The sequence below is a fragment of the Bubalus kerabau genome, chromosome X (assembly GCF_029407905.1).
Source record: "Bubalus kerabau isolate K-KA32 ecotype Philippines breed swamp buffalo chromosome X, PCC_UOA_SB_1v2, whole genome shotgun sequence".
Classification (NCBI taxonomy): Eukaryota; Metazoa; Chordata; class Mammalia; order Artiodactyla; family Bovidae; genus Bubalus; species Bubalus kerabau.
Window position 1 is genome coordinate 116,171,783 of NC_073647.1, and position 27,938 is coordinate 116,199,720.

At 42.0% G+C, this 27,938-nt stretch overlaps 1 protein-coding gene across 2 annotated transcripts in view; it reads left to right on the forward strand.

Annotated features, from left to right (window-relative positions):
* Positions 1-27,938, forward strand: part of EFHC2 (EF-hand domain containing 2) — a 248,392-nt gene that overhangs the window by 196,511 nt on the left and 23,943 nt on the right. For both annotated transcript variants that reach the window (XM_055563252.1, XM_055563253.1), the window contains 2 exons: positions 13,300-13,497; positions 15,429-15,521. In XM_055563252.1, the coding sequence (XP_055419227.1) occupies positions 13,300-13,497; positions 15,429-15,521 (291 nt within the window). The remainder of the gene's footprint in view (positions 1-13,299; positions 13,498-15,428; positions 15,522-27,938) is intronic.

Genomic DNA, 27,938 nt, shown 5'->3' on the forward strand with positions numbered 1-27,938 from the left:
TTACAGAGAGTGTAGAGGTCCTGAGATACAGACCTCCCCCACATCCCTCTATCCAGAACTCTGCATTCCTCCTTTCTCACCTTAGTAGAAAAAGTGTCCCATCTGCTATCCAAGGGGATAGGATGTCCCTGTTTCTCAGACATCGAACAAAAAGAGAGACCTAGGTCCCATCCTCAGCCAAGCATACCCAACCTTAGTAGATGCTTCTCAGCTCATCCTCTTACCCTGTTTCCTCTGGCCAGCAGCCCTCACTGGCATGCCTGTGCTCTCATTGCTTCCTGAGTGCTCTGACATGCAACTCTATTCATAGTGTTCTTTTGCTTATAAACACTTCAAGAGATTCCCTTCACCAGTGGAAGAAAATGCAGACACCCCATGATTGGGGTGACACCCCTTTCATGGTGAAAGACACCCCTTTCATGATTGGGCCCCACCTGCCATTTCTCTAATTTATCTCTTGTTCCATTTCCCAATGTTCCAGTCATCCTAAGAATCCTGACCATCCTGGGTTCAAATCTTGGCTCTATCACATATTAGCTATGTGCCCTTCAGCAATTTGCTCAAGCTCTCTGGACTTTAGTTCTTCATCTATAAAATGGGGATAACCAATGTTCCTACTTAAAGGGCTGTTATGGAGTTAAATGAGTTCACACCTGTGAAGCAGTTAGATCAATGTCTGGCGTACACTAAGCACGTGATAAATGATAGCTCCTATTCTTAGTACTTCGTACAGCTCCTAAAATGTACCAACCTCTTGCTCTCCTTGAATTGGGTTGGCCAAAAATTTAATTCAGGTTCTTCTATAAAATTGTATTGAAAAATCCAAACTAACTCTTTGGCCAACCCAATATCTTGAGGATTTTTTTTTTTTTCCCATCCCTCCCAACCTCATTCCCCTCCCCACCCTACCTTTCTGACTAGCAAATTGTCTTTCATCTGCAGAAAGGTGGCTCTGTTGTCACCTCTGTTATGGAGCCTTCCTAGATTTTCCCCTTGAGGTGTATACATGCCAGACTGGATGAGGGGTACTTTTTCTGAACTGGACATATCTTTATTAGAGCCTATTTTCTACTTTGTTGATTTGGCTTTGCTTTTGGTCTGTGATTTACTCTAGGGTGCAGGCCTTGAGGGTTGGAGGTCAAATCTAGTCCATTCTTCTCTTATTCTCTATCTGTTGATGTGGCCTGAGATGGAGTAAGGACTTACTGAGTGTGTGTTGAATGAATGAATATGTAGGTAAGGGTGTGCTGACAGAATGCTAGAGAAGAAACATAATTTACAAGCAAATAAGACATATTCAAGTTTATTAGTACTTAAATCATTGTTGATTAAAATAAGACATCATTTTTACCTAATGAATTAGGAAACACCTTTAAAAAGGGTAATATCTATTGCTATGGCCCCTCTCTTGTGGCTGGTGGAATGGTAAAAGTAATTTAACACCATGTATCAAGATCCTTTAAATATATTTTTCTTTTGTCCACCTAATTTTACTTCTGGGATACTAACAAATAATTTTAAATACAGACAAATGTTTCTGCATAAACATGTACATTATGACATTATTTATGTAAAATTTTGAGAAAAGCCCATGAAATACCCAATAATAGAAGAATGGAGTAGCATTTTGGTTTCAGAAAAATATGTGATAATAAGTGTATTAGTTAAAGGGAAAAAAAGCAGACTATAAAATATGTTCACAACTATTAAGAAAAAAAGACAGATACTCATGCATAGAAAAGAGGAACTATACCAGAATGAGGAAATATACCAGAATGATTACTTGGTTATATTTGTATGGTGTAAGTGTATATGATTTTTCTTTCTTCCTTTTATATGTTATTCAAATTCTCTATATTTAGAAATGTGTTCCTTTTATAATGGAGTAAAGCCAAGAAATTTTATATTTTAAAGTGCATGCCCAGAAAGAATTAAGAATCTGATTATATTTTGTTTGCTATGTTTTAACATGAGTAAGTCTTGAATTGGGAGGTGAAGTACTGGAGGGCACAGATCTGGTCTTGTGTTCAGCTGATCATGTAACCAGTAAATAGCTGTCAGCTTATATGAGGCTGCCCTCCATTAAGGCCCGCTAATTGTCACAGGGATTAGCATGGCCTCTAAAGCATCTCATCTGGCAACCAATAAGAAAGAGTTGTTTTTTTTTTTTTTTTTTTTTTTAAAAAAAAGGCCAAACAAGGTTTGGTGGTGATGGTGGTTTAGTCACTAAGTCGTGTTCAACTCTTATGACCTCATGGACTGTAGCCCTTCAGGATCCTCTGTCCATGGGGTTTCTCAGGCAGGAATACTGGAGTGGGTTGCCATTTCCTTCTCCAGGGGAGCAAACCCAGGTCTCCTGCACTGTAGGCGGATTCTTTACTGACTGAGCCACCAGGGAAGCTTCAAGTGAGGTTTGCTTGGAGACAAATAATCCCTGAACACAGGATGAGTGCTAATGAAAAAGAAATGGTAGAAAACAAATCACTTTGCTTGTAAATGAAATGCATATTCATTCGCATCTACCCAAATCTCAACTGAACCACCATCATCCATTTGCTGCTACCAAAAAATCTTGACCTGATTTAAAAAACAAAAAAACCCACTGTGTCTTTTAACAGTGGTTAAAAGTTTTATCACTTCAGGCCTAAATCCTGAAATGCAATTAAGCATTTACTTAAATGCATATTGTGCCAAATTGTAGCAGAATTCTAGATGAGCTTTTCTAAAATTGTACCTCTTTGAAGAATATTTTTAATAATATATAGCAATTACTGTTAACTGCGTGAGAAGATTTCGTTTTGTTTGGCTGCACTTAAATAGCCCCAAAGTCGAGTGCACCAAGACATACTGGATTTCAAACTAAATAAATCAAAATTATCATGTACATTCCACTGCATGTCAAAACAGGAAAAGCCATAGAATTTGATGTGAAATAAAGATTAGAGCAGTAATAGAAAGCTAAAAGCTGCTTACATTTATTTGGAATGAGAAAACAAGGTCAATGATTTTCAATGCAGATGTACTTCTCTTTGAGAAAATACATCAAAAAATCAGTTTACAAAGCAGAGAAATTTGGCAGTAATTATTATACTGTCAAAAGGTTCTTTAGTTTCCAAAGAACTTATTTCAGAGTTCAGTGTGCTTGCTTGTCGTTAACAACTTGACAGAAATTAAAGGAATTTGAAGCTAAGGTGTTTGGTGCCATTGCCAATTAAAAATAACCAAGATGAAGATAGAGCATCTTTAAATGTAATAGAGAGTGGAAGGGAACATGTAATTTGAATTCTAAGAATTAAGCATTTGTGCAGCTTCTCAAATATATTCAATTATATAAAGGGAGGCACACCTGGAGCTTATTGCTTTATCACTTCAGACTTAAATCCTGAGTTTGACTATTTAAAACAAGTGTACCATCTTCCCTTTATAGTCTGCGATAAATTCTAAGATTTCACCCATCAAAGACATTTCACATTTTTCCAAGATGAACTTGCTTAAAGAAAGTAACTCTTCCAGTTTAATGCAACATGAAACTGTCTCCATTGTGAGATGATGAGAACAATAAAAATTGCTATCATTTATTGAGCATTCATATAGTTCTATAGTGGAGAAGGAAATGGCAACTCACTCCAGTATCCTTGCCTGGAAAATCCCATGGACAGAGGAGTCTGGTGAGCTACAAGCCATGAGATTGCAAAAGAGTCGGAGATGACTTAGCAACTAAAACAACATAGTGCTGTAGAAAGCGAAATGCTTTTCATACTTTGCTAACTTAACCCTCATTTTTCATTTGTTCAGAGAACTATTTAATATAAAGTGCTTACTAGGTGCCAGGGGCTGTTGAAGGTGTTGAGCATTCGGCAATGAGCAAAATATAGACAAATAGCCCAACCCTTTGTGGAACTTAGGTTCTAGCTGGGGGATAAAGATGATATAGAGAATAAGAAAATAAATTATATACTAGGTTGGCGTATGATGAGTGCTACTGAGGATAAAAAAGCAGAGAAGGGGTTTGGGAATGCCAGGCTTCTAGGGGGAGGGGTCACACTTTTGAAAAGGATGGTCAGAGAAGGCCTTATGGAGAAGATGACACCAGAGTAAATGAAGATGCTCTTCAGGAAGTGAAGGATGGAACTGTGTAACTGTCTTGGGGAAGAGCATTCCAGGTAGAGGGAATGGCAGGTGCAAAGGCCCTGAAGTTGGAATTTGCCTGCCTTGTTTGAGGAAGAGCAAGGAGTGTGGTCTGGTGGTGCAGAGAGACAGAGAGGGGACGAGGTCTGAGAGAGAGAGCAGTAGAGGGGACATACCATGTCAGGCCTGCTAGGCCATCATGAGGCTTTTGGCTTCGACTTCAGGAGAGAGGGCAAGTCCTTAGAGGGTTTGAACAGAGGCATAATGTGATCTGACTTACATTTTCACAGGATCATCCTGGCTCCTGTGGTAAAATAAAATTCTGTGAAACAAGCGGTCTTGTCCAATTTCACGGATAAGGAACAGAGCCTCAGAAAAGTTAACAGTTTACCAGTGTTTCCATTTTCTAGCAAATTCACAGGGCTGAAATTTTAATCCAGGTCTGTGTAATTTGAAAGCTCACATTTTTCCCTCTGAGCCACACTACCTCCCACTTGTGGTGACCGTTTCTTCCCCCTTTTGTCTGGAGTTCTTTAGCTTCTCCGGTGAGGCCACCATGTCATACAACTCCAGGGGACACCATTTATACCATAAGTGTATAAAGGTTCTCCCTGGAGGTGGGCGGTACCCAGCCAACATGACCAAATGTAATGGCTTTGTTCCCCCGTGAGACTGAAGAGCTCTATAAATGCTTTTGAACTATAGTTAGGCTGGTAGCAAAATCTGGTCAGACATTTGTACTGGCCCCATTTGATCTATCTTTCCATTTCTTATTCCACTGACACATATTCTACCAGCTGTCTCTACTACTCTCTGCTGCCTGGCAGCACACTAGTCCAATCATGTGCCTGGCTGGAACGTAAGTTATGGGAAGGCAGGGTTTTCTGCTCATTATAGGCAGCTTAGGCCCATAAGTAACAGAATACCTGAAGCAATATAGGATGTGAGCAGCTGTGCCAGGCTTCTGATTAGAGAAACTGAAACACATTTTATTTGTTGAATATCAGATTGAAGGAGATGATAAAGAGTGCTAAACAATTGTCATTAAAATTGCTTCTTGGTTTAATTTAGGCTCAACTAGATTTTCTTATAAGCCTTAGGACACAAAACTTCATCTCTTAAGCCCTTGTTTACATTGAAACTGATTTTTATTTTTGTTTGAAAGACATTGCTTAGACTTTTAACAATTCAATATGTAACAAAATACCCTTTAAAATGAAGTTTTGATTCACCATTATGACTGGATGACTTTAATGGAATTATGTCTTTTAAAACTGTTTAGCATTTCATGTTTCAGAATTCTGCCTAGTTATGTCAATACCCTAGAGCAGTTTGGCTTTTTTTTTTTTAGGCTTTAATTACAAAAATGGAGAGAAAAGCATGGCAGCATCCTTTATAAGATTAACTAAATACTGTGATAATCTGTATAAAATATTAGTGCCAGGGGCATAGTGCAATGTTGAGTAAAGGCAAAGATGATTGCCACTTGAGTCTCTAAGATGAACGACAGTACTCACAGAATACTAGATCAATACAATTACAGCTTCTTTTTAAAGTGCATTTTTATTTTTCTTAAATGATGGGCCAGGAAGTACCAAGATGAGGCTTTGCTCTCAGATGATATTTGAGGTTCACTTTGGAGGTTTTAGAGAAGGAAATGGCAACCCACTCCAATATTCTTGCCTGGGAAATCCCATGGACAGAGGAGCCTGGTGGGCTACAGTCCATGGGGTCACAAAGAGTTGGACATGACTGAGCGACTAGCACAACTTGAAGGTTTAAGTGAGAAAGGGGTGTATCTGATGGAAGTTGGACCTTCATTTTTATGACTGTGGCTCGCAAAAGTGGAGTATGCAGAAAGCAGTTTGATGGATCCTCAATAATTTAAACATAAAATTACTATATGACCCAGTGATTCTACTCATAGGTAAAAATACCTAAAGAATTGAAAACAGATGTTCAAACAAAAACTTGTAGCAATGCTAATTACCATAACCAAAAGGGGGAAACAACCCAGATATCCACTGATGCATGAATAGATAAGCAAAATGTGGTACATTTGTACAGTGGACTAGTATTCAGCCATAAAAAGGAATGAAGTACTGATACCTGCTGCAACAGGTATGAACATGAAAACAGTATGATAAATGAGCAAAAGCAGACACAAGAAACCATACTGCATGACTCCATTTATATGAAGTATCCAGATTGGTAGTCTGCAGAGAAAGAAAGCAGATTAGTGATGATCAGGCAGAGAGAGACTGGGGTTGAGGGGAGGAAGAAACTGGAATGATTGCTTCTTTGTGGTGATGAAAATATTTTGAAACAAATAGACATGGTGGTTGCACGACATTATGAATGCAGTAAATGCCATGAATGGTAAATTTTGTGTTATGTGTATTTCACCATAGGAAAAAGAAATGGAATGTGTAAGTTTTGAAAAGATTCCTCATTCTTGGTGAAGCCCATTAACATTTGACAGGGTGGGGTGGGTTCTAAAGAGGGACATGTGATAAACAGGGCAAAACCTTAGCATGACAAGGCTTGCACTGCCTGGTTGGGATCCCTGATGCCAGGACCTGGCTCATGTGGGTGCAGCGGCCACTGGGGCAGCTGCTCAGGGGCTCCTGGTATCCTGCACGACTGAAGGCAGTTTTAATTTGGGGACAGCTTGTTTGGAATCCTCACATGGAGACAAGAAAAGCAATGGAGTACCAAGCTGTTTATAACCCAGGGAGACAGAAACCCACCAAATATAAAGTTTCACTGCAGTGAGGCCAGGATAATTTCAGTTTATCCAATGAAAAGGAAAATAAACTTTTATGACCTGGTCAGGCTAAAGTAGTTTTAGTTAAAGGTGCGTGGAAAGTTTCTAGTTATTGCTGCACATGCTCTGTTCCCTCATTCTTGGGAGCGTGCCACCTCTTCATGTCATTTTCTACCCACGAAAGGAAAAATATTTCAAATAGGTTTTTTTTTTTCAATGAAAGTAATATTTGATTATTATAAAATTTCAAAAAGGAGACATTTTATGTATAGGTATTTGTTGTTGTTCAGTAGCTAAGTTGTGTCTGTTTGTGACCCCATGGATGATAGCATACCAGGTTACAGTCCTGTACATGCTTTTCCTTCAATGTCTCCCTGAGTTTACTCAAACTCATCTGCATTGAATCAGTGATGCCATCCAGCCATCTCATCCCCTGTTAACCCCTTCTCTCCCTGCCCTCAATTTTCCCCAGCATTAGGATCTTTTCAAATAAGTCAGCTCTTTGCATCAGGTGGGCAAACTGTTGGAGCTTCAGCTTCAGCATCAGTCCCTCCAATGAATATTCAGGGTTGATTTCCCTTAGGATTGACTGGCTTGATCTTGCAGTCCAAGGGACTCTCAAGAGTCTTCTCCAGTATCACAATTCGAAAACATCAGTTCTTCAGCACTCAGCCTTCCTTATTGTCCAACTCTCACATCCGTACATGACTACTGGAAAAACCATAGCTTTGACTATATGGACCTGTGTTGGCAAAGTGATGTCTCTGCTTTTTAATATGCTGTCTAGGTTGGTCATAGCTTTCCTTCCAAGGAGCATGCGTCTTAATTTCATGGCTGCAGTCACTGTCTGCAGTGATTTTGGAGCCCAAGAAAATAAAATCTGTCACTGCTTCCTTTTTTTCTCCCTTCTATTTACCATGAAGTGGTGGGACCAGATGCCATGATCTTAGTTTTTTGAATGTTGAGTTTTAAGCCAGCATTTTCACTGTCCTCCGTGACCCTCATCAAGAGGCTCTTTAGTTCCTCTTGGCTTTCTGCCATAAAGGTGGTATCATCTGCATATGTGAGGCTGTTGATATTTCTCCCAAAGATCTTGATTCCAGTTTGTGAGTAATCCAGCCAGGCATTTCGCATGATGTACTCTGTGTATAAGTTAAATAAGCAGCGTGATGATATATAGCCTTGACATACTCCTTTCCTCATTTGGAACCAGTCTGTTGTTCCATGTCCAGTTCTAAATGTTGCTTCTTGACCTGCATACAGATTTCTCAGGATGTAGGTAAGGTGGTCTGGTATTCCCATCTCTTTAAGAATTTTCCACAGGTTGTTGTGATCCACACAGTAAAAGACTTTAACGTAGTCAATGAAGGAGAGTAGATGTTTTTCTAGAATTCCCTTGCTTTCTCTGTGATCCAGCAAATGTTGGCAGTTTGATCTACGGTTCATCTGTCTTTTCTAAACCCAGCTTGTACATCTGGAAGTTCTTAGTTCACATACTGCTAAAGCCTAGCTTGAAGGATTTTGAGCATAGCCTTACTAGCATGTAATGTGAGGGCAATTTTATGATAGTTTGAACATTCTTTGGCATTGCCATTCTTTGGAATTGGAATAAAAACTGACCTTTTCCAGTCCTGTGGCCACTGTTGAGTTTTCCAAATTTCCTGGCATATTGAGTGCAGCACTTTAACAACATCATCTTTTAGGATTTGAAATAGTTCAGCTGCAATTCTATAACCTCCATTAGCTTGGTCCGTAGTGATGCTTCCTAAAGCCCACTTGACTTCACACTCCGGGATGTCTGGCTCTAGGTCAGTGACCATGCCATCATGGTTATCCAGGTCATTAAGACCTTTTTTGTACAGTTCTTCCATGTATTCTTGCCATCTCTTAATTTCTTCTGCTTCTGTTAGGTCCTTATATCTTCTATCTCTTTTTGTGCCCATCTTTACATGAAATATTCCCTTGCTTTCTCCAATTTTCTTAAAGAGATCTCTAGTCTTTCCCATTCGATTGTTAAGAGAGATTGAGGTGGAACCACTCCAAGGAAAGCCCCTCACTCATTTACAGCACTGGTCACGGAATGACCAGTTGTGACACATGAATGAAATGGAACAACATGCAACTGTGAAAAGTAGGCTGTTGATTGGCATTTATGGGTATGAAAGATGCCCATTCTATGTTGATAAATGTTGTATGATCCCAATGAAACTAAGGATACCAGTACATGTATATTGACAGAAAAATGACTGCAAGGATACATGCCAAAACATCTATAATGTTATTCCTGATTGCTGAGCCCCTGGCCAATGTTATTGATTGATGGTCTAACCCAAACTGACTTGCTACAATGGTGGGGTCCTCTTGGTTGAATTTGGTCTTCATTTCCCATTAAAGAGACACAAACAAAGCAAAATAAAAAACCCAGAGATCCTAATAAGTGGATGTAGGTGAAATACAGTTCCTTTAGGTAGGTTAACATCATAGCTGTGGGATTTCCTACAGTCTGTCTTAGGAAATTCTTGACCAGAAGAACCTGTAGATTTGTTAAATGATAGTGAAAATGACAAGAAATATATAAAAGAACTAAAAGCCATTATTACAAAAGATGAGTCTGTCACAGAATAAATAAAATCTTGTATTTTCTCATTTATTTGGACTTCTTGGAAACTGAATTATTGGGTTGGCCAAAAAGTGTTTTCAGGCTTTCCAATAAGGTGTTATTGAAAACCCAAACGAACTTTTTGGCCAAGGCAATATTTCCAGTAAGTGGATTTTCTAGATGGTGGAAGCTTATTTGGTTAAGTGCCATATAAGTTTGCATTTTAACCATTTCAATGAAATTCTTTCTAATGCCTGGTAAATGGTTTATGGCTTTCCCATAGAGAATGTATTGAAAATATGTCAACCAATTTGTTAGGCTTTGAGGTCTCATGTGAATATGTTGTCATTTGTTTTCTTTTTGCTCTACGAAACATCTATTTCTGTTCTATTGACTATGCCAAAGCCTTTCACTGTGTGGATCACCACAACTGTGGGAAATTCTTAAACAGATGAGAATACCAGACCCCCTGACCTGCCTCTTGAGAAACCTGTATACAGGTCAGGAAGCCACAGTTAGAACTGGACATGGAACAACAGACTGGTTCCAAATTGGGAAAGGAGTATGACAAGGCTGTATATTGTCACCCTGCTTATTTAACTTACATGCAGAGTACATCATGAGATATGCTGGGCTGGATTAAGCACAAGCTGGAATCAAGATTGCCAGGAGAAATATCAATAACCTCAGATATGCAGATGATACCACTCTTATGGCAGAAAGTGAAGAGGAACTAAAAAGCCTCTTGATGAAAGTGAAAGAGGAGAGTGAAAAAGTTGGATTAAAGCTCAACATTCAGAAAACTAAGATCATGGTCCCATGGCATGATGGGCATCTGGTCCCATCAATTCAGTTCAGTTCAGTCACTCAGTTGTGTCCAATTCTTTGTGACCCCATGAACCACAGCACGCCAGGCCTCCCTGTCCATCACCAACTCGCAGAGTCCACCCAAACCCATGTCCATTGAGTCGGTAATGCCATCCAGCCATCTCATCCTCTGTTGTCCCCTTCTCCTCCTGCCCCCAATCCCTCCCAGGATCAGGGTCTTTTCCAATGAGTCAGCTCTTCACATCAGGTGGCCAAAATATTGGAGTTTCAGCTTCAACATCAGTCCTTCTAATGAACACCCAGGACTGATCTCCTTTAGGATGGACTGGTTGGATCTCTTTGTAGTCCAAGGGACTCTCAAGAGTCTTCTCCAACACCACAGTTCACAAGCTTCAATTCTGTGGCACTCAGCTTTATTTGTAGTCCAACTCTCACATCCATACGTGACCACTGGAAAAACCATAGCCTTGACTAGATGGACCTTTGTTGGCAAAGTAATGTCTCTGCTTTTTAATATGCTATCTAGGTTGGTCATAACTTTCCTTCCAAGGAGTAAGCATCTTTTAATTTCATGGCTGCAGTCACCATCTGCAGTGATTTTGGAGCCCAGAAAAATAAAGTCAGCCACTGTTTCCGCTGTTTCCCCATCTATTTGCCATGAAGTGATGTACTCTGCATATAAGTTAAATAAGTAGGGTGACAATATACAGCTTTGACGTATTCCTTTTCCTATTTGGAACCGGTCTGTTGTTCCATGTCCAGTTCTAACTGTTGCTTCCTGACCTGCATACAGATTTCTCAAGAGGCAGATGGGGTGGTCTGGTATTCCCATCTCTTGAAGAATTTCCCACAGTTTGTGATCCACACAGTCAAAGGCTTTGGCATAGTCAATAAAGCAGAAATAGATGTTTTTCTGGAACTCTCTTGCTTTTTCGATGATCCAGCAGATGTTGGCAATTTGATCTCTGGTTCCTCTGCCTTTTCTAAATCCAGCTTGACCATCTGGAAGTTCATGGTTCACGTATTGCTGAAGCTTGGCTTGGAGAATTTTAAGCATTACTTTACTAGCGTGTGAGATGAGTGCAATTGTGTGGTAGTTTGAGCATTCTTTGGCATTGCCTTTCTTTGGGATTGGAATGAAAACTGACCTTTTCCAGTCCTGTGGCCACTGCTGAGCTTTCCAAATTTGCTGGCATATCGAGTGCAGCACTTTCACAGCATTATCTTTCAGGATTTGAAATAGCTCAACTGGAATTCCATCACCTCCACTAGCTCTGTTCGTAGCGATGCTTCACTTGACTTCACATTCCAGGATGTCTGGCTCTAGGTGAGTGATCACACCATCGTGATTATCTGGGTCATGAAGATCTTTTTTGTACAGTTCTTCTGTGTATTCTTGCCACCTCTTCTTAATATCATCTGCTTCTGTTAGGTCCCTGCCATTTCTGTCCTTTATCGAGCCCATCTTTGCATAAAATATTCCCTTGGTATCACTAATTTTTTGAAGAGATCTCTAGTCTTTCCCTTTCTATTGTTTTCCTCTATTTCTTTGCACTGATCGCTGAGGAAGGCTTTCTTATCTCTCCTTGCTATTCTCTGGTCCCATCACTTCATGGCAAATAGATGGAGAAACTCTGGAAACAGTGAGAGTCTTTATTTTGGGGTGCTCCAGAATCACTGCAGATGGTGACTGCAGCCATGAAATCAAAGGGTGCTTGCTCCTTGGAAGAAAAGTTATGACCAACCTAGACAGCATATTAAAAAGCAGAGACATTACTTTGCCAACAAAAGTCCATCTAGTCAAAGCTATGGTTTTTCCAGTAGTCATGGATGAATGAGAAAGTTGGACTATAAAGAAAGCTGAGCACCAAAGAAGTGACACTTTTGAATTGTGGTGTTGAATAAGACTCGTGAGAGTCCCTTGGACTGCAAGGAGATCCAACCAGTCCATCCTAAAGGAGATCAGTCCTGGGTATTCATTGGAAGGACTGATGTTGAAGCTGAAACTGCAATACTTTGGCCACCTGATGCGAAGAACTGACTCATTTGAAAAGACTCTGATGCTGGGAAAGATTGAAGGCGGGAGGAGAAGGGGACGACAGAGGATGAGATGGTTGGATGGCATCACCGACTCAATGGACAAGAGTTTGAGTGAACAGGAGTTGGTGATGGACAGGGAGGCCTGACGTGCTACAATCCATGGAGTTGCAAAGAGTCAAACAATACTGAGCAACTGAACTAAACTGAACTGAACTGCTCTGCCAAATGATATCAATTCCATTTGCCTTCTAAAGACTCAGACGACTGTACCTTTACACAGTTGTTTTTACTTTTTTCTCTCATTGGTAGGAGGTGATGGTGGTGGTTTAGTCACTCAGTCATGTCTGACTCTTGCGACCCCCTGGACTGTAGCCCGCTAGGCTCCTCTGTCCATGGGATTTCCCAGGCAAGAATATTGGAGTGAGTTGCCATTTCTTTCTCCACTCATGGGTAGGATGTGTCAGTTTTTACTTTTTACCAGAGAAATATGCTTATACACTTTCCTCGTCTCAAAACATCTTTCTAACTTACTGATTTATAAATTTCATACCCTGGGAGATCAGAACCCCAAGTCTGTTACTGTTTTGTATAAAGTAAGATTAATAGGCATTGAATGAACTCATGTATTTAGTCCCAGGATTTTTGACCATTCAAGGACTTTAAGAATTTACTTCCTGGTTGTAGGCTATTATCTGATAGAAGTTTGACTCTGGGCAAAGTGCCATTTTATTTATAATCTGCTGTGCTTATGGTTTTCCATTCTAGCACAATTACTTTCCTGGTTGCTCATAGTAGAGAAATAAAATTAAAAAAAAAACAAACCTGTCTGTAGGCCGTTGGTAAAGTTTTGTAAAATGGAATTTGGGTGTGTTTTTAATAGAAAGGTAAAATAATCTTAGATATAATTTCTTGAGTGTTTCCCATTTTTTTTAAACAGAGAAATAATGATGAATGGAACTGTCGGGAAACTCACAGACCAAGAAGTTATAACCATTGCACGTCGTTACCGGGTGCCTGAGGACCTGTGTCCACATAGGAATGTCCTAGTTGCACAGGCCCATGAACAACTCAAGAAAAATGCTTTTGAGAATTTTGAAAGACTCATTGCTATGTGTGTATACAAAGATTGGGAAAAGTAAGCTTTTATTTTATTGATTCTAAGAAATCATTTATGTTTCTGTGAAGCTGAGTAATGAAGGAATTTGTATTGTATCAAAAAGGGCAAAAAGAAAATTGGCAAGTCTCCTCATACTCCACTAGGTAGCAAAGCCACCTTAAATCATTTCTGGAGATTATCTGGGTACACATATTTCATAGTGATGTATGGTGAGTTTTGCTTGTTGATGGAATAGGGGAAGTTCTGTGTCTTCAAAAGAATAGGATGGCCCCTTTGCATTTTCTAATTGGTTTCTAGAAGCTTTCGATTGAAGCAGTAAATCAGTGTTAGAAGATTTAATTCTGAGATGGCATCTCTTTACACTATTTTATTAATAAGTGGGATTTATAAATATGAGTTTTATAATATACCGGACAGGGGTATATTGCAAGTAAACTTTCTATAAAATCTCTTTGAAATTATTTCTTCTCAAAAATAATGACGCTCCAAATAATGTATTTCTAATACATTTATCATGTTTGCCTTTGAACTTTATTCAGTCATTGTTACAAACAACTGGAGCCCCATCTTAGTATATTTTGGTGTTCATCTTACCCACAGATCTGATATACTGGTGGGGGAGCATATTCATCTGGAGTTAGAAAATCTTACGTCTAACTCTAGCCACTGGTTTTGTTACTTCAGACCACTGTCATCTCTTTACCCCATTACTACTTCCTTCATCCCCAAACCTGTACCCTAAATTTATCTTAGAAGGACACATGGTTTTTCTTAATTTGTTGTTGTTGTAGTCACTAAGTCATGTCAAGCTCTTTGCTACCCTCATGGACTGTAGCCCACCAGGCTCCTCTGTCTGTGGGAGTCTCCAGGCAAGAATACTGGAGTTGGGTTGCCATTTCCTTCTGCAGGGGATCTTTCCAACTCAGGGATCCAGCCTGTGTCTCCTGAATTCACAGGCGAGTTCTTTACCACTAGTGCTACTGGAAGTGCCCCCAGTTTATCTTACTAGGGAACAAATTTTTTCCTAATCCATAATACACCCTTGTTAAATTGTTATAAAATGGTATTCTTCCTTGAATCTTTAAGCTTCTCTGAGCCTTCTGGAAGACGTGTTACCTGAGCTTTGTATGACTCTGGCCTTGCCTTCCAGCCTGGTGGTATCCCTCTCCAGGGTGAGAAGTGTGACCTTCTTTCATTAAAGGAATACCTATTAGGAAAAAAAGGGGCTAGTTGATGAGACAACTCTTGAGGTTCTTCCAGATCCAACAAGTTCCAATTCTAGACATAAAGATTCTCTTACCATTTTATAACCTACTGCTAAGAAAGAAGCCCACTTTCTTTCCTGTTAGTTCTAATTTTGCCTGATGCCTGGAAGAACACTGGCGGGGTGAGAACATTAGACAGGCATTTCTGTGCCCCAGCAGGCTGGGGAAAATGACTGTTGGGCTGCTCTGGAGGAAAAAAAAAATTAGGTGAATGTTAAGGTCCCAGTTGGGGCTTCTAGGTTATGCGATTTGGGTCCAAGGAAAAGACTAGAAAAACAGCCTCTGGTCATATAATACTTGTGATGGAGGCTCTAGATGCCTGTCAAATTAAGTGATGTTTTCAAATATCAGAACCATTTTTGACTAGTGGTCAAGAATGCAGATCGATTACTTAGAGCAACACTCGTGGTTGCAGCCTTAACAGGCTGTACTATCACCAACCAAGAATCTGAATCTTGATGGAACGGCCTTTGTAAGGACAGAATCTAGTGACTTCTGAAATGGAAACAAGCTGGTGAAATGCAATAAGACTGTTTTTCCTTACCGCGATTCCAATACCAGCTTTCATATTTATTTCCATGTGCATGCTTTTGGGACACATCTATGTTTTCTTTCCTTTAGCATGTAATTATTACTCAAGAGACATGAAGTATAGAAAAGCTCATTGACTGTATTTTAATGCAGGAAAAAAGTGTTACCCAGCAAAGACATCAAAAGGCTGTGCAAGTCCTCCAGATTACCTTTGAATGAAGATCTTCTAGGATCCTTACTGTCCAGGTAGGTGAGATCTCCACCCTCATGGACCATGTCCTGCATGTTTTTGTTTTGGAGACAGTTTCTGGTTTTACATCTGCCTTTAACTGCCCTTGATTTACCCTTTACCTCAGTATTGTTTCACTGATGATACATCTCCATTTAATTATTACAGAAGGAAAAGTTAGTCATGATTGTGAATGTCACAGAGCCTCTAATGAATTATTGTTTGATCTTTTTAACATGAAGATGCACTTAAGTGCACACAGATTCATGGGACAAAATGAAAATGAACTGCTTCTTTGGTTGTGAGAGTCTTAGATCTAAAATTTAGGACAGGTTTTTCAGAACAGTAGTTTCTAATGGCTAAAGACATGCAATTAGAGGACCTCATGTTATTAGCACAGAGCAAGAGTGCCAGATGTCAAGTGCAGAGGTTAGGGTGTTGCCAAAGGAAAGCACAGTGAACTGCTTTCTAAATCACCTCTCTTCTTGTACCAAACCCGACTTTTTGACTGCCTGGCACCACCCTCCTAGCCATCCACACTCTGGTCATCTTTTATGCTTCCCATGGCATGACGCCAGCCCCTCCTCTGACTGACTTATCTTGATAATGCTGACATCTGGGGCTGTGTTCTAGGCATTGTTATCATTGCTTTGAGTACATTACCTCATTGACTTCGTGAGAACAGCTTGGTGAGGTCAGAGCTATTATCCTCCTATCTTACATGAGGATACTGAGGTCTAGAGAGATAAGATTTTGCCCAAAGTCACATAGTCTAGAAGAAGAACTGTGACTTAACCTCTGAACCTTTAAAATGCACATCTTCTGCTTCAAACTGTTTTGAATTATTGTCTACAAATAGCCAGTAGATTAGAATGTTCTGCCTGTTCTGCCTCCTACTTCTGCTGCTTGCATGTTCTCTCTCCCCTCTATTCCCACCACCTCCACTCTTGTTCTGACCTACTTTTCTTCTTGACTGTTGCAGGGCCCCCACATTGGCCTTTCTTCCACCAGCCTCTAAATTTTTAAATCCATCTTTACATCTAGCAGCTAAGTACCTTCTAAGAGCAAGAATATCCTAGTGTCGCTTTTCTACTCACAAGCCTTCTGTACCATTTCTTTGTTCTCTAAGGAATGACCAGCTTCCTCAGCTTTGAGCTCCTCTTCCGCCTTCTCCATTGTGGGGCCTAGGGTTGTCATTAGAGCATTATTCTCAAGCAGGGGTTGGAGTGGGCAGTCGTCATCTGAGACAGAAAAAAAAAAGGAAGCAGACAAAAACTAAATCCCACATGGGAGAGCTAGGGTCCTTCTGCTCCTAGTATCGGGAGCAGAATCAAGAAGAGGCCAATCTAGGTGGCTGTGTGTGTGTGCATTGGATAACATGGGGTTGTCTTCTAGACTTTCAGCTCTATTTGCTTTTATTTTCTAGCAGCAGTATGAGGGATAAATAGGCCATCCCAGTATAAAGGACCTGAGATGAAGTGCAGGCTTAGGAGTCTGGTTTCTCCACAGTTACCACATTCTCAAAGCTTCTCTTCCCATTCCCAGTAGTCCAGCCAGATGGCCCATTTAGCTTTTCACTTCCCACTTTTTTGCCTTTTCTCTTGCTGTTTCTTCAGTAGGAACTAGCTTTGAGTTTTCTTCACCTGCTGAAAGCTTGTTCTTCATTTGAGACCTGTTTTGCATAGCACTGTATCCATGAAGCCCTCTTGGATTTGGTTGGCTGGTGTGATTATCTCCTGCTAAGGATTCTCACAGCACTATTTATGTTTCTTTTTCTTTTTTTTTTGTCTCTTACCTTGTAATGAAGATTTGTGAGTAGACATCTGATCCACTCAGATACCGAGACCTACTTCTAACCTGTTTGATTTACTGCCTAAAAATAAGCAGCAGGTTGTCACAGCTTGACAATTTTGCCCCTTACCTTGTCTCCTGTATTCTTTGAATCTACTTGCTAGCTGTGTAATCTTGTGCAAGTTTTTTGACCTGCTTGAACCTCAGATTCCATACCTCTAGAATGAGATAACAATACCTGCTTCCTCGTGGTTCTTGGGGCGAATTGAGAATAACATACATAAACTCCCCAGTGCCATAGCATCTGGTACTAAGTCCTGATTGGAGACTAGAAGAGAAGTGTTCATCAGACACCATAGACCACACGCTCTGACTTAGAAATGAACTGGAAGAGACCTGTGTCCTACATTGAGGAAGCCTTGTTTTTAAACAGTTGGATCTGAATGCCTTTCACACATTAAGCTGTCTTCTAGTCAGGAAGCTGCAGATGTTTATTAAATTATCTCTTGATGGCCTCGGGATGAGTTGTCCTGGAAAGTCCAGTAATGTGGGAGCCTGGCCTCTGGGGGACCTAGATGTTTCTTATCCAGCACTGAGGCCACCAAGTCATCATCCTCTCATTCTCTCAGCAGACTGTTTTGTCTTTGCCTTGACGATTTGACATGAAAGGCAGAAAGATGATTCCCCAACTTGCCATGAAGCCGGCTCAGTCTCAGATCACATCCGCCTCCGAGCCCCAGCTTAGCTCCAAGGAGGTCATCCCTCTGAGCCACTAAGCAGACCATGTTCAGTCTAACTTTGCTTCTAATTGTGCACTGACCCTTCTCCACACTCAGGGGAAACTTCAGACTAATCAGATTAGAAAATGTCTCATTCCCATTCCCCTCTCCCTCCAATATGCCCTGCCACGATTTGGGTCACATGCTTGATGTTTTGCATCATCTCCGCAGATTCCTTTCAAAGACGGCCCTAATTCCTAACGGGCCCATCAGCCTGCAGCTTACATTTATATTCTGCATTCTTATTGTTCCCTACAGACTCCACAGGGCTTTCCAGAGCCTTGACCAGACTCTCTTTCTGCACAGCCCTCCTGTGGCACGCTAAACCAGAGCCCCTCTGACGTCTACAGTCTCCCGTGGGAGACAGGCCCAGAGTTTGTTGACTTGGTTCAGCACACACTCTGCCCAGGGGCAGTTTTACCTGCCTTGGGATGGAGCTGGGCAGCTGGTGAGCAGGTGTAGAGCCCCTATGAATTCAGATCAGGAGATGAAAAACTATATGGCTAAAGATTCCAATGATTTCTTTCACCTGGGGAATGTTACTTGTATATTTCTCCTGACCCTGCATTTGGGTACTAAGATTTCCCTTCTACTCCATTTCTATTTTTCTTCTGATTCAGTTAGGTCTTTTCCTTATTAGCACAACTCATGCTGGAATCAGGACTTCAAAATCTTTTCACATCTGGTTACCCCAGCCCCCATCAGTTTGTGCTGTGGAAACCAGTATGACGGTCAAGAGTCCACCTGCAATGCAGGAGACCTGGGTTCTATCCCTGGGTCAGGAAGATCCCCTGGAGAAGGGAATGGCTACCCACTCCAGTATTCTTGCGGGGAGAATCCCATGGACAGAGGAGCCAGGTGGGCTACAGTCCATGGGGTCACAAAGAGTCTGGTGCACCTGAGCAACTAACACATATACACAGCCGGTATGAGGTCACCTTCCTTACCAAACAATCATTTCACTAATGCACAGAACATCAGATGTAAATGTTTGATGTAGTGATAGCTATTACCCATAATAGGAGTGACATTCTGTATTGAAACAGTGCCTAGGGCCCTGGAATATTTTGTAAATCCTTGAGCACATTGGAAGGTACATTTTCATTGATGATAGGCATGATACCTCTTTTCTTGAGGAGGCTGTCTCACTGAATAAATGTACTTCAGCCCCAGATGGAATTAGAATAACAACCCCCTAAGATACCCTCAACCTTTGTTTCTATCTCAGGCCCTAGGGGTAGAGATGATATCTCATTCAACCCTGCAGTCCCGGAGATGTGTCCCATGCTATTACACTGGGCAGGGGGGAGAAACACATGGGCTTTATACCTATCAGAGCTGCCTCTGAAGTCCAACCCTACTGCCTTCTGCCCAAGTGATCACTGTAAATGGAATAAACCCCACTGAGCCTTCATTTGGGTGTTAAGGTTTCCTCAGAACTAATAAGCAAGAAATGCTGGTTCTCAAACCATAAGAGATGGGGAGAATTTTGAGGTCATTCTGTTCTCTGTTCCCGGTGGGCCTGGGGAGTGAAGAGGCACCCTCCTCCCCTGACTGTGGCCTTCCGAAGCGGGACTTAGAAGTCAGGTGTGACTCTTTCCCCAGCAGCTCTGCCCCAAGCTAGTCTTTTACATTTGCCTTTGGGTTCCACAGAATGCTTCAGGACTGGCCTCCCAGGAGAGCTGGTGCCTCATCCAGAAGTATTAGTTAAAATGGAAAAAGTTAACAGGGCTTTCAAATCATCTCATTATGCTCTACCCAGCCTCTCCCCCTGTTCCCCTTGCAGAGGCATGGTTGGGGCTTAAGTAATTTCACCAACAGTACCTGGCCATGAAGCTGAGGGGCAGGGGTGGAACCGTGTGCCTGCTCACGTTGCAAAGTGTTCGGTGCCCTGGGGAGTTTTGAGAGAAAAACCCCCTTCTCTCCCTGTTCATTTCTTCTCCCTCTCTTCTCTCTCACCCCCCACCCTGACCATACACACAGATGGTTTCTACTTTTTCAAATATAAGGCGATTTGGTCCCTAAGGAGATCTGTGCTGGGATCACAATTGGAATTTAGAAGCCTGGTGATTTGAGATCACGGAACTTAACTCACTGGCACCCTGGGCAGTGCCGTCTTGCCAGCTCCTAAGTTGTGACCAACTAGCAACAGCGGCCCAGAGCTTCACTTTTCTCCCCCTCGAGTGTCTGGTCTTTAAGACTCCCACCAGATGTTTCAGTGTGCACCCTGGGGTTTGTCGGGTAATGAACTGAAACCAAACCCAAGCAAGTGAGTCAAACGTGTCTTCACTACCCTCACTCTCTTTCAGCCCTGGCCATGCCGCCAGCCCTCTCTCCTAAGTTATGAGATGGTCTTTGTGGCAGAGGGGAACCCAAGTTACTCTGGCACAGAATACAGCTGCTGCTGCGCCTATTACCTCCACAGATGGGGGAAATAAAGCATATCAGTATTATTCCCCATGGCAAGGAGATGGATGGCTGCTGTGGTTTGCAAGCCATTCATCATTTTTGGAAGGGAGGAGCAAGAGTACCCGTCAAATGACACATTAGACTTACTTCTGAGAACTCCCACCTAGCAAGGCATCAGGAAGCCTACTTGGAGGTCATTATGATCGAGAGGGGAACCAGAGAAATGGCTTTGCCCTCCCTCTTCTTCCACAAACATGTCCTTTAGTTTGTGTAGGGAAGGAAATGGTGGCTTGCCTGAGTATCAAAGGGAAAGAAGAATTTATGGAGGCTTTAGGAAAACACTTCAGCACTGTGAGGTAGGACTTTAAAGTAAGCAGGCTGACTTTTTAACAAGCTTAGGCACACTTAAAAGCCAGAATTAGCATTGCCCTTTAGGGCAGTCACCCTGGAAGGCTGTGCACTCATTCCAACAATGTCGCCATACAAAGCTCTTCTTTGGCATTGCCTTCACAGCCTTTTCAAAGGAATTTCCTCCAGAGTGGCAAATCTTCATCCTTTGACTGTGAATCAGAGTCTTAGCAAGAGTCAAATGTCATTTGGCAAGGAGAGAAGTAGTAGATTCAGGTGGAGAAAGAGGATGCTCACATTTTTGAACAGAAGCACAGCGTGACCCTGAAGTAAGAGAGATCCATCTTCTATATGACTCATAGGCTTTCCCAAAATATTTTGAAAGGATGGATAGGATTTGGTGAATGATGACCTGCAGTGGTCAGGAGACAGGGAGGACTGCTGGGGAGATAATTTTCAGGGGAAATTGACCTACTTGTCCTTACTCCCTAAGAGTTGAGCCTGCGTCCATCTCTAAACTGCTCCTCCTCGTCTCCTTCTCCTCCAACCTGGAGTGCTCCTTTGTATCCTATTCTTGCCTCTCTGACAGCCTCATCTGACAGTAGCATATAGTAGATATAGGGTATAGTAGCAAATGGAGCAAATGTGAAAAATCTCACGCTGTCAGTGGTGCAGGCGAGGAAGCTCTGTGCTGAGTTTTGGAACTGGGAGAAAGACCAGGAGACGATTCGCTTATCAGTGTGCCCCAAATGAGGGTGCGCCTGCCTTTCCAAGTCTGATGCATGAATTGACCACCTGGGAAAGCACTCTGCACTGTCTTTCATCTGCTTTTAACACTTCTTATATTTTTCATTTATGCCTAACGGATACATGCTTATAGTAAAGAAAATAAATCATTCTAAAAAAACTTAAACTGACAAGAGCAGTTTCCAGCCACATCTCTCCCCACCTCCCAGACCCACTCTCAAAAAACAGCCTTTCAGTCTTTCTAGTTGTTTCTACAGAACTTAAAATAGCATGTACATTTTGCTATTTCTGGATTTCTCATTTTTAGATACTAGTACTAATTTCCTGTTATGATGCTTGAGAATTTAGTATAATATTGATTCCCATTACTGGTGTTCTTTCTAGATGCTCTTAGAATCATGTCTTTATTCCTGATGTTCTGGAAATTCACGATGGGGCCTTGTTGGGTGTGTGTGGGGGGGGGGAGGGAGTGGCGCACGCCTATATATAGATTGTGCTTAACAGTTTATGGTCCCTTCCAGTCTGGAGACTCTGTCCTTTGGCTCAGAGAAATTTTCCATTAATTTTTAAATTATTTCCTCCCATCCTTTTTTCATTTTTGTCTTGTGAGAACTCCTATCATTAAGATTTTGGCTCTCGAGCCAAATTGAATTGGAATTCAAATTCAATTGAATTTGAATCCAGATTGAATCTGGATTAAGTTTTTCTTTGTCATTAGGATGTCCTTACCAAGGGGTTTCCTCAGCTTTACATTCCACCCTTTCTACCACATCTTTTTACTACTATCATATTTTTTATTCCAAGAGCACACTTTTGGTTCCTTTTTTGTAGTCTTCTGTTCTTTCTTCATGGGTGTAACATATCTTCTTATGTCACATCTTTCCTTCTGCTACCTGAATTTTCTTTGTCCCCTGATAGCTTTTTTCCCCTCTTGCTGCTTTGACTTCTGTCCTTAATGTTGGAAGCTTTTGGGGGTGGGTCTTCTTGATTAGTGGGTTTCACTGCATGAGTCATCTCCTAGCCTACATTTTCATTAGGGAATCCCCAGAAGCCACAATCTGGAGATCTCTCAGGGCCACTCAGAGCATCGAGAGAAGAATCCTATCTTCTCCTGAAGGGTTAGGAGGGAAGTGGGTTAAGGAAAAGGAGGAGAAATTAAGCACAGCCACTGATGTTCTGAAAACAGGAAAGGGGAAGGAAGGGGTCTGAGAGACCCAAGTTCAGTGGGTAATGTTCTTCTTAACCCTCCATTGTGCTTCATCTACCCAAGACTAGAGCTTCTTTAGTTGAATTTCTCTGGGGAACAAGCCCCAATCCTCTACAGTGAAGAGTCCAGTGTACAAGGACAGATTCTTGAGGGTCCAGCTGCTCTTGCTGTTTTCAGGCTTTCAAACAGCCCTTGTTTTCAGTACCCCACCTTATCCCTGGGGCTTCCCTCATAGCTCAATCAGTAAAAAGTCTGCCTGCAATGCAGGAGACCTGGGTTTGATTCCTGGGTCAGGAAGGAGAAGGAAATGGCAATCCACTCCAGTATTCTTGCCTGAAGAATCCCATGGATGGAGGAGCCTGGCAGGCTACATTCGATGGGGTCACAAGAGTCAGGCACAACTTAGTGACTAAACCACCACCACCTTATCCCTGGGCTTCCCTGGTGGCTCAGTCAGTGAAGAATCTACCTGCAATGCGGGAGACCTGGGTTTGATCCTTGGGTTGGAAAGATCCCCTGGAGGAGGACATGGCAACCCACTCCAGTATTCTTGCCTGGAGAATCCCCATGGATAGAGGAGCCTGGCAGGCTGCAGTCCATGGGGTTGCAAGGAGTTGGACATGACTGACTGAGCAACTAAGCACAGCACCTTATCCCTGCCTTTATTGGCACCTGGAGTCTACAATCGCTCAGCCTCTCAGCAGTTTTGTGGGCCACATTGCCTAATCTCTTAAGTGCCCTCCCTATCTCTGCCACAGACATTTGGAGTTCAGTTTCCTTTCCTCTGCTGTGCCAAGTCAGTTATCCTAGTCTGATTTCCATCTTTCAAAAGATTTTGAAATTTCTTATTCAGTGTTGCCTTTTTTCCGCCAGCTATCTTTGTCATTGCAGGATACTATCTACTTTTATTTATCTATTGTCATTGGGTGAGATTTTGGTGGGAAAAGGAGATAAGTATTTGTGAGTGACCCATTGTGATTTATTGCCATCCTACCCACTTCCCAAGAGCAAAGGAATCTCCCAGGAAGCATTGCATAATTTTATCCTTTTTCATTGAAAGATTCTTTGTTCTTTTTCTGTCTTGCTCCTTTTGGGGGATTCCCACCTCCAGTGAAATCCTCACAGACAAAACTGAAAAGAGAAACTTGGAGTATTTTACCACATTGTGCTTAGTCGCTCAGTTGTGTCTTACTATAGCCCACCAGGCTTCTCTGCCCATGAGGATTCTCCAGGCAAGAATATTGAAGTGGGTTGCCATGCCCTCCTCCAGGGGATCTTCCCAACCCAGAGATCGAATCCAGGTCTCCCACATTGCAGGCGAATTCTTTCCCATCTGGGCTGCCAGGGAAGCCCAAGAATACTAGAGTGGGTAGCCTATACATTCTCCAGGGGATCTTCCTGACCCAGGAATTGAACTGGAGTCACCTGTATTGCAGGCAGATTCTTTACTAGCTGAGCTATTTTATCACATTGAAGTAAAGTGAAGGGAAAGTCATTCAGTCGTGTCTGACTCTTTGTGACACCACAGACTATATAGTCCATGGAATTCTCCAGGCCACAATACTGTTGGGTCACCGTTCCCTTTTCCAGGGGATCCTTCCCAACCCAGGGATGGAACCCAGGTCTTTTGCTTTGCAGGCAGATTCTTTACCAGCTGAGCTGTTTTATCACGTTGAAGTGAAGGGAAAGTCACTCAGTCGTGTCCGACTCTTTGCGACCCCACGGACTGTATAGTCCACGGAATTCTCCAGGCCAGAATACTGGATTGGGTCGCCGTTCCCTTCTCTAGGGGATCCTTCCCAACCCAGGGTCTCTCACATTGCAGGTGGATTCTTTACCAGCTGAGCCACCAGGGAAGCCCAAGAATACTGGAGTGGGTAGCCTATCCCCTCTCCAGCGGATCTTTCTGACTGAGGAATCAAACTGAGGTTTCCTGTACTGCAGGGAGATTCTTTACCAGCTGAGCCACTAGGGAAGCCCAAGAATACTGGAGTAGGTAGCCTATCCCCTCTCTAGTGGATCTTTCTGACTGAAGAATCAAACTGGGGTTTCCTGTACTGCAGGGAGATTCTTTACCAACTGAGCCATCAGGGAAGCCCATTTTATCACGTCAGCTCAGCTCTTTCCTGAGGCTTGGCTTTGGACTTTGGAAAGATTAAATCTTTAAACATTTTTCCTCAAAAAGGTTTTAGACATCATTATTAAGCTGTGTATGTATTCTTTGATTAACACCATTTGATCCTTCCTGAATATTATTTGAGTCAAGAATAGCTTCCCAAATATCTTTTGAGATGGGTGAATGGTTAGATTGTGTTGAGTCAGACATTATCATGAGTTGGGCAGGGAAAAGTGCTAGGGGAAGAGTGCCAGGGTTGACAAGTGATCATAAGCAAATATCAGACAGATTGGTAAGGAAGTCTGATAATAGGACTTCAGTGGTGACTTCCAGAAGTTTTCCTGTACCATCTAGTGCCATCATATGGAACAAATATAGACTGACTTAGGCATGGGGACTCGGTTTAAAAGTGGAAGCAGGAAGGCCTTTCTAAGGAAGTAACATTTGAATGGAGACTTTCCAGACAAAGGGCCCAGAACATGCAAATGCCTTGCATTGCTAGGAACAGTCTTGGTATGATCAAAGAGCATGAAGAAAGCAAGTGTACCTGGAAGATGGTGAAGAGGGAGAGAGATTTCAGATGAGATCAGAGAAGTTAGTGGGGGACCAGATTATATGTGGCTTTATAAACCCTGATAAGGAGTTCAGCTTGTGTTCTAAGTGGATTGAAAAGTCACCAGAGAGTTGTCAGCGAGGAAGTAACTAATCCAATCTGTGTTTTAGAAAGACCATCCTGGTGGAGGATGTAAGAGTAGAAGCAGCAAGACCATGATACAAATGCTATTCCTGTAACCCAGGTCAGAGATGATGGTGGCTTATTAGAATAGAAAAGATGGAGAAAAATAGACTTGTGATATGCTTAGGTGTTAGAGCCTACAGAACTGGTTAGTGGACTGTATATGAGGGGTGAAGTCAGACCTGATTCTAAATCTGTTTCATAGTCTTTTGACTGGTTTCCAAATCACTGGGATATTATACTTCTGAAACCTCTAGGATTCTATACATGCCTCCTGTCATGATGTGATGGGAATTTAGCAACGATTAGATTCTGTATTGTAGGAACAGACAGAGAAACTTCTTTCATTGGTGATCTCATTCAATCTTCCAGGCTGGTGGCTTTAAATACAATCTGTATGCTAATGACTGCCACATTTTGATCTCTAACTCAAACCTATTCCCTGAACTTCAGACTCATATACCCAACTGCACACTTCCCATCAAAATGTAACACATCCAAAACCAAACTCCAAGCAAACTCAAGCAAAACCCTGGAAGTTGTCCTGAATCCATTCCTATTCATTCTCCCCCTCACCTCCCCTATACACTATAACATCTTTCAGGAATCCTACGCTCAAAATATATTCAGGCTTTACCGTTCCTCACTGCTCTCCACTGCCACCACTGTCATCAAAGCTGCCATTACCTCTTGCCCAGATTACTGCAGAAGACTGCTAAGTACCCTTGCCACTGTGGCCTTGCCCCTACATTGTACCTGCAATATATCAACTAGTGTGATCTTCAGAAAATATAACAGAGATCTCATAACTGTTCTGCACAATGTACTCCAATGGCTCTTAGCTGTCCTTAGTATGAAAGTCAAAGGCCCTCCATGATCTCATTCTCTGATCTCAGCTCCTACTCAGAGTATTAGGGAATATTTTTCTTCGAGGTACCATGCTAAAGGAAAGCTTCTTACAAAACATCTTTCATTGATTGAGTTTTAGTTCATCTCCCCAAAAACAGGCAAATAAAAGACATAATGGTCCTGCATTTTGGCTACAAACTATTCCATAAACAGATCATGTCCTTTCAAGGAGTTCAAATGACGAGTGAGCCAGAATTCACAGGATAAACAGTGGTAAGGGGCAACATGTTGGAGCTGTCTCCCAGAATCCTTGGCCAAAGAAAATGTACACAAAAAAATGACTGAATTCCCTTTCCCCTCTTCTGATCTCTCTGTTTATTCTACTTTATGTTGATGAGTCTATGTAACTTCATCATGTAACATTTCATTTATTGCTGCTAATTTTTATTAGTTTATAAATGTGAGCTATTCTTTTCTTAATGCTTGGAAAAAAAGCCTTTTGACTGATTATGAGTAATTTTTTTCCTGCTTCTGTTATCACCGAGTTTTCTTATAGTTAATTATCCTCTGTTCATCCTTGCAATAGTAACTTGCACACCTCACTTGCTGGTTGGGAGCGGGGGGCAGAGCCTGTTGAATTAGAGGTGCTGAGAGAAGGGCAGGAACCTGGAGCAGGGTGCTTGGAACAATGCCTTAGTGACCACCTTTGTTTTTTTTTTCTTCCAAAAATCATGTTACATAACCAGTATATATTTAGCCTTAGAAATTGGCAGAACGTGGTCAAATTCAGATTAGGTAACATTGAGGTATTATAATAAGAAGTACTTTGTGTTGGGGACATTGTAGCAATTGCCTTGAAAATTTGAGGTCTTAATGGCCAAAACTCTATTATGGTTAAGAATAAACTTATGACATGGCACCCCACTCCAGTACTCTTGCCTGGAAAATCCCATGGATGGAGGAGCCTGGTAGGCTGCAGTCCATGGGGTTGCGAAGAGTCGGATACAACTGAGCGACTTCACTTTTGCTTTTCACTTTCATGCATTGGAGGGGGAAATGGCAACCCACTCCGGTGTTCTTGCCTGGAGAATCCCAGGGATGGTGTAGCCTGGTGGGCTGCCGTCTATGGGGTCGCACAGAGTCGGACACGACTGGAGCGACTTAGCAGCAGCAGCAGCAAACTTATGACAATTTCCTACTATAATTAGGAAATAGTAGTCAACTAGATTTGAAGAAGGCAATGGCACCCCACTCCAGTACTCTTGCCTGGAAAATGCCATGGACAGAGGAGCCCGGTAGGCTGCAGTCCATGGTGGTCGCTAGGAGTCAGACACAACTGAGCGACTTCACTTTCACTTTTCACATTTATGCATTGGAGAAGGAAATGGCAACCCACTCCAGTGTTCTTGCCTGGAGAATCCCAGGGACGGCGGGACCTGGTGGGCTGCCGTC